This window comes from Notothenia rossii, assembly GCF_949606895.1.
Source record: "Notothenia rossii genome assembly, chromosome: 8".
Classification (NCBI taxonomy): domain Eukaryota; kingdom Metazoa; phylum Chordata; class Actinopteri; order Perciformes; family Nototheniidae; genus Notothenia; species Notothenia rossii.
The window spans coordinates 80,510,179-80,522,993 of record NC_136906.1 but is presented as its reverse complement, the minus strand read 5'-3'; the positions used below and the strand labels follow the sequence as shown (position 1 = coordinate 80,522,993).

At 38.5% G+C, this 12,815-nt stretch overlaps 1 protein-coding gene across 2 annotated transcripts in view; it reads right to left on the bottom strand.

Moving 5' to 3' along the window:
• cd109 (CD109 molecule) overlaps positions 1-12,815 on the bottom strand; it is a 44,766-nt gene that overhangs the window by 19,816 nt on the left and 12,135 nt on the right. Inside the window, exons 2-9 of one of the 2 annotated variants that reach the window (XM_079645507.1) lie at positions 7,078-7,169; positions 5,755-5,927; positions 5,518-5,546; positions 3,908-4,144; positions 3,488-3,613; positions 1,833-1,872; positions 1,665-1,746; positions 48-144 (exon numbers count right to left, since the gene is read on the bottom strand). In XM_079645507.1, coding sequence (XP_079501633.1) covers positions 48-144; positions 1,665-1,746; positions 1,833-1,872; positions 3,488-3,613; positions 3,908-4,144; positions 5,518-5,546; positions 5,755-5,927; positions 7,078-7,148 — 855 coding nt within the window. In that variant the 5' untranslated portion in view covers positions 7,149-7,169. Of the gene's footprint in view, positions 1-47; positions 145-1,664; positions 1,747-1,832; positions 1,873-3,487; positions 3,614-3,907; positions 4,145-5,517; positions 5,547-5,754; positions 5,928-7,077; positions 7,217-12,815 lie in introns of those variants that run through there. The other variant, XM_079645508.1, reaches the window with a different exon arrangement.

The window sequence follows — 12,815 nt, the reverse complement described above, 5'->3', positions numbered from 1 at the left end:
AATGAGATCATAATGAATATTTCTTTCGGGATGTTAAAATGACGCACCTCTTCTCCTTCTTCGGTATAAGCCTCTTCAAAACCGTGGAACTTATGAATAAACGTTATATTCATGTGTCCCTGAACGGGCTTCCCATACACGTACCTGAGGGTGGAAACACACACAAGTACAATGTTGAGGTTCTTGTACTTTCCTCCACTACAGTTCAGAGGTATATGGTGTACTTCTACTCCACTACATGTATTTAATACCTTTAGTTACTTCACAGATGTGGATGAATGATGTGAAATCTAATCAAGTGTTAAATCAGACTTTAGTTCCACCTGGAGTAAATCCACCAGCTACCCTGCAGTATACAAAGTCATTCAGACTAGCTGCACCTTTACCAGCTTTGAGAACACTTTCATGATCAATCATTATAAAACATATCATATATATTATTCTGAAATGGACCAATCTGCACAATGACTACTTTTACTGTCTTTCACTATATTTTGATGAGAATACTTTTCTACTTTTACTTCAGGAACATTTTGAATGAGGAGTTTTACTGTAACAGAGTATTCCTACACTCTGGTACTTCTACTTTTACTCAAGTACAAGATCTGAGTACTTCTACTTTTACTCAAGTTCAAGATCTGAGTACTTCTACTTTTACTCAAGTACAAGATCTGAGTACTTCTACTTTTACTCAAGTACAAGACCTGAGTACTTCTACTTTTACTCAAGTACAAGATCTGAGTACTTCTACTTTTACTCAAGTACAAAATCTGAGTACTTCTACTTTTACTCAAGACCTGAGTACTTCTACTTTTACTCAAGTACAAGATCTGAGTACTTCTACTTTTACTCAAATACAAGATCTGAGTACTTCTACCTTTACTCAAGTACAAGATCTGAGTACTTCTACTTTTACTCAATACAATCTCTGAGTACTTCTACTTTTACTCAAGTACAAGATCTGAGTACTTCTACTTTTACTCAAGTACAAGATCTGAGTACTTCTACTTTTACTCAAGTACACGATCTGAGTACTTCTACTTTTACTCAAGTTACTCAAGACCTGAGTACTTCTACTTTTACTCAAGTACAAGACATGAGTACTTCTACTTTTACTCAAGTACAAGATCTGAGTAATTCTACTTTTACTCAAGTACAAGATCTGAGTACTTCTACTTTTACTCAAGACCTGAGTACTTCTACTTTTACTCAAGCACAAGATCTGAGTACTTCTACTTTTACTCAAATACAAGATCTGAGTACTTCTACCTTTACTCAAGTACAAGATCTGAGTACTTCTACTTTTACTCAAATACAAGATCTGAGTACTTCTACCTTTACTCAAGTACACGATCTGAGTACTTCTACTTTTACTCAAGTACACGATCTGAGTACTTCTACTTTTACTCAAGACCTGAGTACTTCTACTTTTACTCAAGCACAAGATCTGAGTACTTCTACTTTTACTCAAATACAAGATCTGAGTACTTCTACCTTTACTCAAGTACAAGATCTGAGTACTTCTACTTTTACTCAAATACAAGATCTGAGTACTTCTACCTTTACTCAAGTACACGATCTGAGTACTTCTACTTTTACTCAAGTACACGATCTGAGTACTTCTCCCACCTCTGAGTAAATATTAAATATTAAAACGCCCTCACTTTGCTGTGACGGAGCCTCGCAGTGTTTCTCCACGCAGGATAACACTCGGAGCGTTTGTCACCACCTCGAACTTCGGCAGATCTGCAAGAAGACACACAACAGATGAATAAACAGGAAACAAACATTTCATCAAGTATTCAGTGTAGAAATATAGAAAGTGTACGTACCGTAATATAACACATGGAAACACTTCTCACTTGAGACCCTCTGTAAAACACAGATGATGAACATGTGTTATTTAGGTCACATTATGAGCACTGCATATTTTGAAATATACACCTTTTTACACACATGTCAGTATATGTGTAAATATGTATGTTGCAATGTATTATATTTCTGGTGAATATTGGTCTGTATTCTTTTATCTACTAAAATAGCATTTAATATTTATAAAAAAATGTATTTATTAGTTATTTTCTTTACCTTAAAAAATGCTGAATTTGTTGATAAAATTCCCTGTTTTTTATGTTCAATTAAACTTTAGATTTGATGTATTTGTTAATTTCTGCTCCTTGAAAAAAACTGCTTTCAGATTTCTTTAAAAATCATTTTCTTGTTTATATCAATACCTAACAAAACTGCTCCCAAATTATTTGTATTCATTTATTTGTTTATTTATTCACCTAAGAAAAAACGTTGTATTGTTATATATCATTACCTAAAAAACTGCTTTCAGTTTCTTCTTTAACTTAAAGGGGACCTATCATGCAAAATGCACTTTTTGATGTCTTTTATACATAAAGCGTCAGAAAATAAAACCCTCTCTTTTCCTCCGTACCCAAATCTCTAAAAACGAGGGAACAACGGAGCTGATCCAGATTTGCATCCGATATGACGTCATATCTGAAATGAGGACCCACGGCCCAATCAGAAACGTTGCTATCAGAAACAATGCCCGACTGTTTTGGACGTAATATGGTCGGTGTTTACATTAGCATGGCTAACACTCAGAGCTAACCTGTACTGGAGAGCATGTGTGTGAAGAAGCAGGAAGTAAAAAGGAACTCACCTTGTGGTATAACCGGCAAGAGAGAAAGCCTTTGAGCTCCATACTGTTTCAGAGATAATCCTTGATAATCCATGATATGGCGTTTCATCACGGCAGCATTTAGTTTAGACAGTAGCTGCCGGGTCCCGCATGAGCTCAGACCCCTCCTTTTTATTAAAGCTTTATACCCAAATCAGCACTTTAGAAACAGGAAGTGAAATAGAGGGATATGAGGCATGGCATGAATGGTTGATCTGTTTGGTATGTTGAGCAAAACCCTTCATAGACAGGTTTTTTATATATTAGTATATATCTGAGACCTATGCTATTGACTAAACATAGCATGATAGGTGACCTTTAAATCCATTTATTCTGTCTTTTTCTACACCTAAAAATAAACTGCTCTCAGATTTTAATTTGTTAATTTTGTTTGTTTATATCATTACCTAAAAAAATGCTTTAAGATTTTTCTTTAAATCCATTTATTCTGTCTTTTTCTACAAAAACGACGTCCAGATTCACTGCAACCTAAAACTCTCCCTCTTTGATGAACCAGCCTCACGTTGACGGTGAAAATTATTTACTGTTTCCAAATGTTTTTTATTCATGTATTTGTTCATTTATTCACCAAAAAAACTCCAGCTTTCAAATTTAAATTTGTTAATTTAGTTTTTTTATATCATTACCTAAAAAACTGCCTAAAGATTTTATTTTAAATCAATTTATTGTTTTTTTTCTACAGCTAAAAACCCCAGATTTACTGCTTTCCCCTGAATCTCTAAAGGTTAACCAGAGCCCTCTCTGAGAGCCAGTGTTGAGATGAACCAGACTCACGTTGATGGTGGCGACGATGCACCATTCCCCCAGAGGAGGGTTTTCAGAGAGCTGGAACTCTGTGGAGACGACCCCGAGGACCCCCTCCACATCCAGCCACTGACGGAGCAGATTCCCCCGTGGGTCCTGGAGCAACGTGGGAACAGAGAAATGAAATCAAGATTTAAAACTGAGAACAGAAAACCATTTCTTTGTTCAGCTTTTTAGATTTTAAAGTTAGTGTCTTTTACTCCTTCAGACTATGACCAGGAGAGGTGGACTCAATCAGAAGACTGAATATTAACTAATGGTGATGTTCAGTGGTCTCTGGAGGGGCTTCATATAAACACAGAGTAATAATAGAGTCCTCACGTGGATGGTGATGTTCAGTGGTCTCTGGAGGGGCTTCATATAAACACAGAGTAATAATAGAGTCCTCACGTGGATGGTGATGTTCAGTGGTCTCTGGAGGGGCTTCCCGTCAGGCAGCACTGAGACGGCTCTGATCTTCACCACCTGTCCCGGCAGGTAGCTGCTCCTGTCCGTCTGGAGGAAGGTGGAGAAGCCTTTGGGGTTGAAGTGCAGCTGAGAGGAGTTGGAGAAAACCTCCTCGCTGCCCCGGTGACCTTTGACCTCCAGCTGGTACGTGTTCCAGTAACTGGACTCGCTCTCTGTGATCTGCACGGAGGAAACATCCAAACTAGCTTTGAGAACACTTTCATGATCAATCATTATAAAACATATCATTTTTATTATTCTGAAATGGACCAATCTGCACAATGACTACTTTTACTGTTTTTCACTATATTTTGATGAGAATACTTTTCTACTTTCACTTGAGGGACATTTTGAATGCAGGACTTTTACTGTAACAGAGTATTCCTACACTCTGGTACTTCTACTTTTACTCAAGTACAAGATCTGAGTACTTCTACTTTTACTCAAGTACAAGATCTGAGTACTTCTACTTTTACTCAAGTACTAGATCTGAGTACTTCTACTTTTACTCAAGCACAAGATCTGAGTACTTCTACTTTTACTGAAGTACAAGATCTGAGTACTTCTACTTTTACTCAAGAACAAGACCTGAGTACCTTTACTTTTACTCAAGTATAAGATCTGAGTACTTCTACTTTTACTCAAGAACAAGATCTGAGTACTTCTACTTTTACTCAAGTACAAGATCTGAGTACCTTTACTTTTACTCAAGTATAAGATCTGAGTACTTCTACTTTTACTCAAGAACAAGATCTGAGTACTTCTACTTTTACTCAAGTACAAGATCTGAGTACTTTTACTTTTACTGAAGTACAAGATCTGAGTACTTCTACTTTTACTCAAGCACAAGATCTGAGTACTTCTACTTTTACTGAAGTACAAGATCTGAGTACTTCTACTTTTACTCAAGAACAAGACCTGAGTACCTTTACTTTTACTCAAGTATAAGATCTGAGTACTTCTACTTTTACTCAAGTACAAGACATGAGTACTTCTACTTTTACTCAAGTACAAGACCTGAGTACCTTTACTTTTACTCAAGTATAAGATCTGAGTACTTCTACTTTTACTCAAGAACAAGATCTGAGTACTTCTACTTTTACTCAAGTACAAGATCTGAGTACTTTTACTTTTACTGAAGTACAAGATCTGAGTACTTCTACTTTTACTCAAGTACAAGACATGAGTACTTCTACTTTTACTCAAGTACAAGACCTGATTACCTTTACTTTTACTCAAGTATAAGATCTGAGTACTTCTACTTTTACTCAAGTACAAGATCTGAGTACTTCTACTTTTACTCAAGTACAAGATCTGAGTATTTAATAATAAGAAATATCCCCCCAAAAAAATCATCTTTTAATACTTATTTTATTTCTAAAATGGAGCAACTGTTACGAATTGAAATGTACCCCAGGATGAATAATTATTTACACATTTTTTTTTATTATTATGATTTGATTTGATTGATATAATAATAAAAACAAAATGGTTACCAAAAAGAATTCTCCCAGGTGTAAATAAAGTATTTAAAAACAATGTGTCATACTTACAGGTGGCAGAGTCAGCAGCTGGGTCGACCCTTTAAACCAGAATTTAAAGCACATTTATTTATTTAAGTACACTTACAAATTAAACCTTGTTTTTAGATTCCTTTATTGTCCCTACTCAGAGTACAGCGAAGATCCAAGCATTCCCAAAGGTGCACTCACACATAACAGACAGAACAAGGATCATTAATTATAATAACATATAATTGTCTAATGTTATTGATTTATAAAGGGTCTGACCTCCAGAGACGATGGTGGAGTTTGAGCTGAGGATGAAGTCTTTGTGGCGGATGAGAGCCGACACGTTGACAGAGGAGGAGTGGGTCAGCAGGGAGACGGAGAGCGAGGTCGCGACCCCTGGGCGGAGAGAGCGGGGGACCAACAGCAGGTAGGAGGGGTCCGGGGCCTCCGGGCTGAGGGACACAACACGTACTATTTCACTTTATTCATTTTCATACATCAACACAGGCTCACTATCACTAACAGGACTCAGCCTTATATTGGCTACTTAGCGAGAATCAACTCAGTGAGCAACAGATACCAAGGATGCTGGCTGATGAAGGAGACGAAGTAAGCGAGGTAGCCAATATAAGACTTAGCAGTACAGATAAATGTGGGCTCACTATTTGGCAAGCAACCGGTCACAGTTGCCCAGTTTATCACATGTCTTATACAAGCTTATTAAGGATTCATAAAGTGTTCACAACCTAATTAATAAGTGAATTACAAACTATTCGTAAACCCTTTGTAAGCGTAGTCTTATTGTAAAGTGCTACCGTAAACCATTTTTTATTTATTGTGATCATGAACAGTCATCTGAGGATTATCCAGAGGAACGAGTACACAGAATCTTACAATTCTTTAAGGTTAATAATGTAAAAAAATAGATTATATTTATGTAGCACTTAAAGGTGGGGTAGGTAAGAAAGGAGAAAGCAGCTCGAGTGCGCTAGAATTTGAAAATACACAGCCGAAAAAAATCTGCCTCTTCCTTCAGACTTCCTTACAGAGCCCCTCCTCCAACACACACGAACGCGCACATGACCAATGAGGGCACGAGATAAGTTTGTGCACAGATGGAAGGCTGACAGGCAGGTAGGCCATCCAGTTACTTTAGCCGGCTCAGATGATTGGTCGTGCTTTTTACAGCTCCACGGCTTCCACTGATGATATTCTTTTATGGACTTTCTGTCAAAGCACTTCAGATATTCATTGCTATCTGGATGTTAAGAGCATTCCATGGAATATAACAACAAGTGTATCTCGAGCCGGTTTCTCAAACTTACCTACCCCACCTTTAATAACAATTCATACAAGAGTAAAACTAACACACATACTGGAATGACAAAAACACGATATGCAATTAACCTAATTTAGAGAAAACCTCATCACAGAATAAATCCTCAATCCCTCGTCTAAAGATATGGACAGTCGACTAAAGCGCATATGGTTTATTTCAGCTAATTAGAACAAATGTCATTTGATTTAATGAAGTTAAATTCTGTGTGTGTGCGTGTGTGTGTGTGTGTGTGTGTGTGTGTGTGTGTGTGTGTGTGTGTTTACCTGTGTGTTGTGTTAGCGGCTGCGGTGAAGCAGATGAAGCCGAAGAATCCCCACACCTGGAGAAGATCCATTTGCAAGAAGAGCAAAACTCTCTAAAGGGATTCAGTGATTCAGACAGAAGGAGACAGGTGTAGTCTTTATACCTGAACACTGACTCCTCCTCCTCCTTCTCCTCCTCCTCTTCCTCTTCCTCTTCCTCCTCCTCCTCCTCCTCCTCCTCCTCCTCCTCCTCCTCCTCCTCCTCAGTTTCCCTGATTTCCCCCGGGGAATCTTCATTCAGTAACTGGGTGTTTCCACTCTGAGGAGCAAGAACATACCTGTGATATCAGATATCATATTTATGGTGGAAGGAGTATTCGGAGCAACTGATGATTTATTCGCTCCAACACATTGTACTTGATAGGCTAAGGGGCGGGGCATCTCTAAGCTGTTGACCAATCAGAACCGAGCCGATCAGCTAACCAATCAGAGCAGACTGGGCTCTGGTTTCAGACAGAGGGTGAAAACAGGTGCTAAAAAGACTAAATACTGATATACACCTGAACATCAGCAGGAGAGGACTCTTTAAAGTAGAGACACTACATACTGATTTACACCTGAACATCAGCAGGAGAGGACTCTTTAAAGTAGAGACACTACATACTGATATACACCTGAACATCAGCAGGAGAGGACTCTTTAAAGTAGAGACACTACATACTGATATACACCTGAACATCAGCAGGAGAGGACTCTTTAAAGTAGAGAGACTACATACTGATATACACCTGAACATCAGCAGGAGAGGACTCTTTAAAGTAGAGACACTACATACTGATATACACCTGAACATCAGCAGGAGAGGACTCTTTAAAGTAGAGACACTACATACTGATATACACCTGAACATCAGCAGGAGAGGACTCTTTAAAGTAGAGACACTACATTCTAATATACACCTGAACATCAGCAGGAGAGGACTCTTTAAAGTAGAGACACTACATACTGATATACACCTGAACATCAGCAGGAGAGAACTCTTTAAAGTAGAGACACTACATACTGATATACACCTGAACATCAGCAGGAGAGGACTCTTTAAAGTAGAGACACTACATACTGATATACCCCTGAACATCAGCAGGAGAGGACTCTTTAAAGTAGAGACACTACATTCTGATATACACCTGGACATCAGCAGGAGAGGACTCTTTAAAGTAGAGACACTACATACTGATATACACCTGAACATCAGCAGGAGAGCACTCTTTAAAGTAGAGACACTACATACTGATTTACACCTGAACATCAGCAGGACAGGACTCTTTAAAGTAGAGACACTACATACTGATATACACCTGAACATCAGCAGGAGAGCACTCTTTAAAGTAGAGACACTACATACTGATTTACACCTGAACATCAGCAGGACAGGACTCTTTAAAGTAGAGACACTACATACTGATATACACCTGAACATCAGCAGGAGAGGACTCTTTAAAGTAGAGACACTAAATACTGATATACACCTGAACATCAGCAGGAGAGGACTCTTTAAAGTAGAGACACTACATACTGATATACACCTGAACATCAGCAGGAGAGGACTCTTTAAAGTAGAGACACTAAATACTGATATACACCTGAACATCAGCAGGAGAGGACTCTTTAAAGTAGAGACACTACATACTGATATACACCTGAACATCAGCAGGAGAGGACTCTTTAAAGTAGAGACACTACATACTGATATACACCTGAACATCAGCAGGAGAGGACTCTTTAAAGTAGAGACACTACATACTGATATACACCTGAACATCAGCAGGAGAGGACTCTTTAAAGTAGAGACACCACATACTGATATACAGCTGAACATCAGCAGGAGAGGACTCTTTAAAGTAGAGACACTACATACTGATATACACCTGAACATCAGCAGGAGAGGACTCTTTAAAGTAGAGACACTACATACTGATATACACCTGAACATCAGCAGGAGAGGAGTCTTTTAAGTAGAGACACTACATACTGATATACACCTGAACATCAGCAGGAGAGGAGTCTTTTAAGTAGAGACACTACATACTGATATACACCTGAACATCAGCAGGAGAGGACTCTTTAAAGTAGAGACACTACATACTGATATACACCTGAACATCAGCAGGAGAGCACTCTTTAAAGTAGAGACACTACAGACTGATTTACACCTGAACATCAGCAGGACAGGACTCTTTAAAGTAGAGACACTACATACTGATATACACCTGAACATCAGCAGGAGAGGACTCTTTAAAGTAGAGACACTACATACTGATATACACCTGAACATCAGCAGGAGAGGACTCTTTAAAGTAGAGACACTACATACTGATATACACCTGAACATCAGCAGGAGAGGACTCTTTAAAGTAGAGATACTACATACTGATATACACCTGAACATCAGCAGGAGAGGACTCTTTAAAGTAGAGACACTACATACTGATATACACCTGAACATCAGCAGGAGAGGACTCTTTAAAGTAGAGACACTACATACTGATATACACCTGAACATCAGCAGGAGAGGACTCTTTAAAGTAGAGACACTACATACTGATATACACCTGAACATCAGCAGGAGAGGACTCTTTAAAGTAGAGACACTACATACTTATTGATATTGTCTGTGGGTCGCTCTGAAAGTAGGCGGACTCCCGAGGGCCCAAATGTGTGAGAATGAGTTTAACGTTCACTTCTGAACAAAGAGGAAATGTTCCCAGAGGATCACAAGCACACTGTTGTGTTGTGTCTGATATTAGAGTTTGTTCCCCCGAGGATGAACCCTGCTGAGTTTGGTCATCCTCTGATGTTTCCTTCAGTGCCAACATGACTTTAGTATTTGCATACCTGCCAACCCTACCGATTTGGGAAGTAGTCTACCGCTTTTGACATGCTTCTACCGCCTACCAACTTAGCTGGCTTTCCCTACCGATTTTCAATCTTCCCAAACTATAACAAATCAAAATGACACTCCATAGACACTGGACTCGACTTTTGGCGGACACCGTTTGCAGCGTGTCTGTGATCGCATCATACCAACAGTCCTCTGTGTTTCTGAAAGAGAAACAACGTGCAGACCCGGGGTAACAGAGGAAAGGCAGCGTTACCCCTGGGGCTGATGGGTAATCACTCCCAAATGAGTGAGGGAACAGACACGAGGCATTTGATTCCTGCAGGGTTTCCCCGTTAATATCAGTGTCTCGAAAACACATGTTGGCGACTGAAAGACATCCAGTGTTTGGTCCTTTCCGGAAGCATCCTTCACCTACAGTGTGTCAACTGAAAGAGGACCACAAACACACACAACATATAATACTATTTTGAGATTTGGGGATATTTATCTCCGAGTCTTTGGGACTGTCTCACTTTTTCTGACACTTTCAACACCAAACATGTTGCTAATGTCTCTGTTTAGTGAACTACAGTATTCTGAAAGCCTGTACATTATTTATATCACACTTTATCAGTAGACAAAGGCAGGAAATGACTTTTTTAATGCAGTTCTTTCTGATTTATGGCGCAACACAAAGATATTTCGCTCTGTGCAAACCTTTGACTCTAATATGTCAACAACATGAAATGAGAATATGAACCTGGCTTTATCCAATGTTCACACAAGAGTTCTACATCCTGACACATCCTTCATCTACACTGTCTCAACTGAAAGAGGACCAGAAACACATAAAAATATAATGAAATGTGGAGACTTATTTGATATTTATCTCCCATTCTTTTACTTTTGGACATTTTGCGTTGATGTCACTGTTTACCAAACTTCCACTTTTTCTGAAAAATGCATAAAATTATGTAATATATGTTAAATACATGGTTTATACATGTGATTACTGGGGTTCCATTTCTCCTGATTACCTCATTTGGGCGTGCACATTTGCCGCGCGCAAACCTACTGGAATGTTTGTTTCAATTCCTTTGGATTTGGAAAGGTTGGCATGTATGTATTTGTAGTTTTTTGGGGAAATATCTGAAAAGGAATTGAATATATTGTCATGGTTCTACGCATTCATGTCCACCTCAGAATGAAAAGTTATACCATAAATGATCCCTTGAGTATTTTTCTAGCACCATAGTTACTAACGAAAACCCAAGCATATTAAAAATACACCTTTTTCTGACTTTTATTTGTTCTGATTGAATATTAGCAAATATAATATAATAATATATGTTTTAATGTGGGTAAACTGATCCTTAAATGTCTGGCTGAACATGTTATACATGTTTCTTTTACTTGATGTATTGGGTCGTTTTAAAACATGCTAGGATTACGTTGTTGTTCACTCATTTCAAAGGACTACAATAATAAAGGTTACATAAGGATTTAGAGTTAGACTGCTTTCTCTCTGTGTAGAACATGTGGGTACAGTTCCTCATTTCAACAGCAGATGGCGATAACTAACCACTGAATTCAAACTATAATGAGAAAGTAGAAGTACTCAGGTCTTGTGTAAAAGTATAAGTAGTCAGATCTGTACTTGAGTAAAAGTAGAAGTACTCAGATCTGTACTTGAGTGAAAGTAGAAGTACTCAGATCTGGTGGAAATGTACTTGCTCTTCTCTTGGTAGGCCTGCTGTGTGCTTCTGTTAGAAATGGGACGCTGTTAAAAATGCTGCTCATGTCTGAAGCAGGCTGAGATCCAGACAGTCACCTATAGTTAGTACCCATAGAAACAAAGTGTTTCCTGTCCTTTAAGTCGGATTCAAACCAATTTTGAAGTGTTTATCCCAAAGTCACACCCAGGTCAGGAATAAGGAACCCCTTTTAGCAGATCTGCGTCAGACTCTTTATCCTTCTGTCAAGATGCTAACACGTTTATTAATGTTTCTGATGGTTATGTGTTTGGCATCAGAGGGTCAAACCTGCAGAGCTCTGCAGGTGCTGTTAACCACTTCCTCACAGAAACACTCCTTCAGTTCTCAGGAAAAGTAAAAATAAATCTGCAGAGATACAAAGAGGAACCACCATGTTGTTAACATGCATTAAAACTAGCCGTCTTTACATGCTCAACTTCCTCTGTTGTGTTGCTGATGAAGAAGGCCTTCAGTGGACCTGGACCTTCAGTGATTCAGTGTGGTATACAACACACTACAGGAGAGGGAAACCCCCCAAAAGCACAATAGGGCCTCTTTAATGTGTCTAAACTTTATACAAATATTAGTGTGCTTCTTTTTTGCTCGCCCCTTAAATCATGTTGAGCTATATCAAAGCACAATAACTAGAAACATATAAAAACACATACAAATATCAAACTGTTATGTTCAACTATTATTAAAAGCCAGTTCAAAACTTTAAGACTATATATAAATACATATTTAAATATATCATATATATAAAATAATGTATTATATTACATTATTGCCTCAGCATTGGATTATTATTGGATAGGGTCATCATTAACTAGGTCTGAAAAGCAGAAGTCTAGGGCAAATAATTGCATTGGTAAAAGTCCCTTCAGTGTGCACGTCACAAAATGAGATGCATTGTGGGACATGTAGTTTATGGACAACGTGCTTCTGTAAAGCGGCATTCAACCGTATAATAAACATATTATCATCTTTGCAAGCTCTTATGGGGCCACATGAAATATAGTCGTGGGCCGGATTTGGCCCCCGGGCCTTTAGTTTGACACCGCTGCTCTAGGGGGACAAGGGCATGCTGTATTTTTCAATAAGATGAACAGATTCAGCAAAGATGG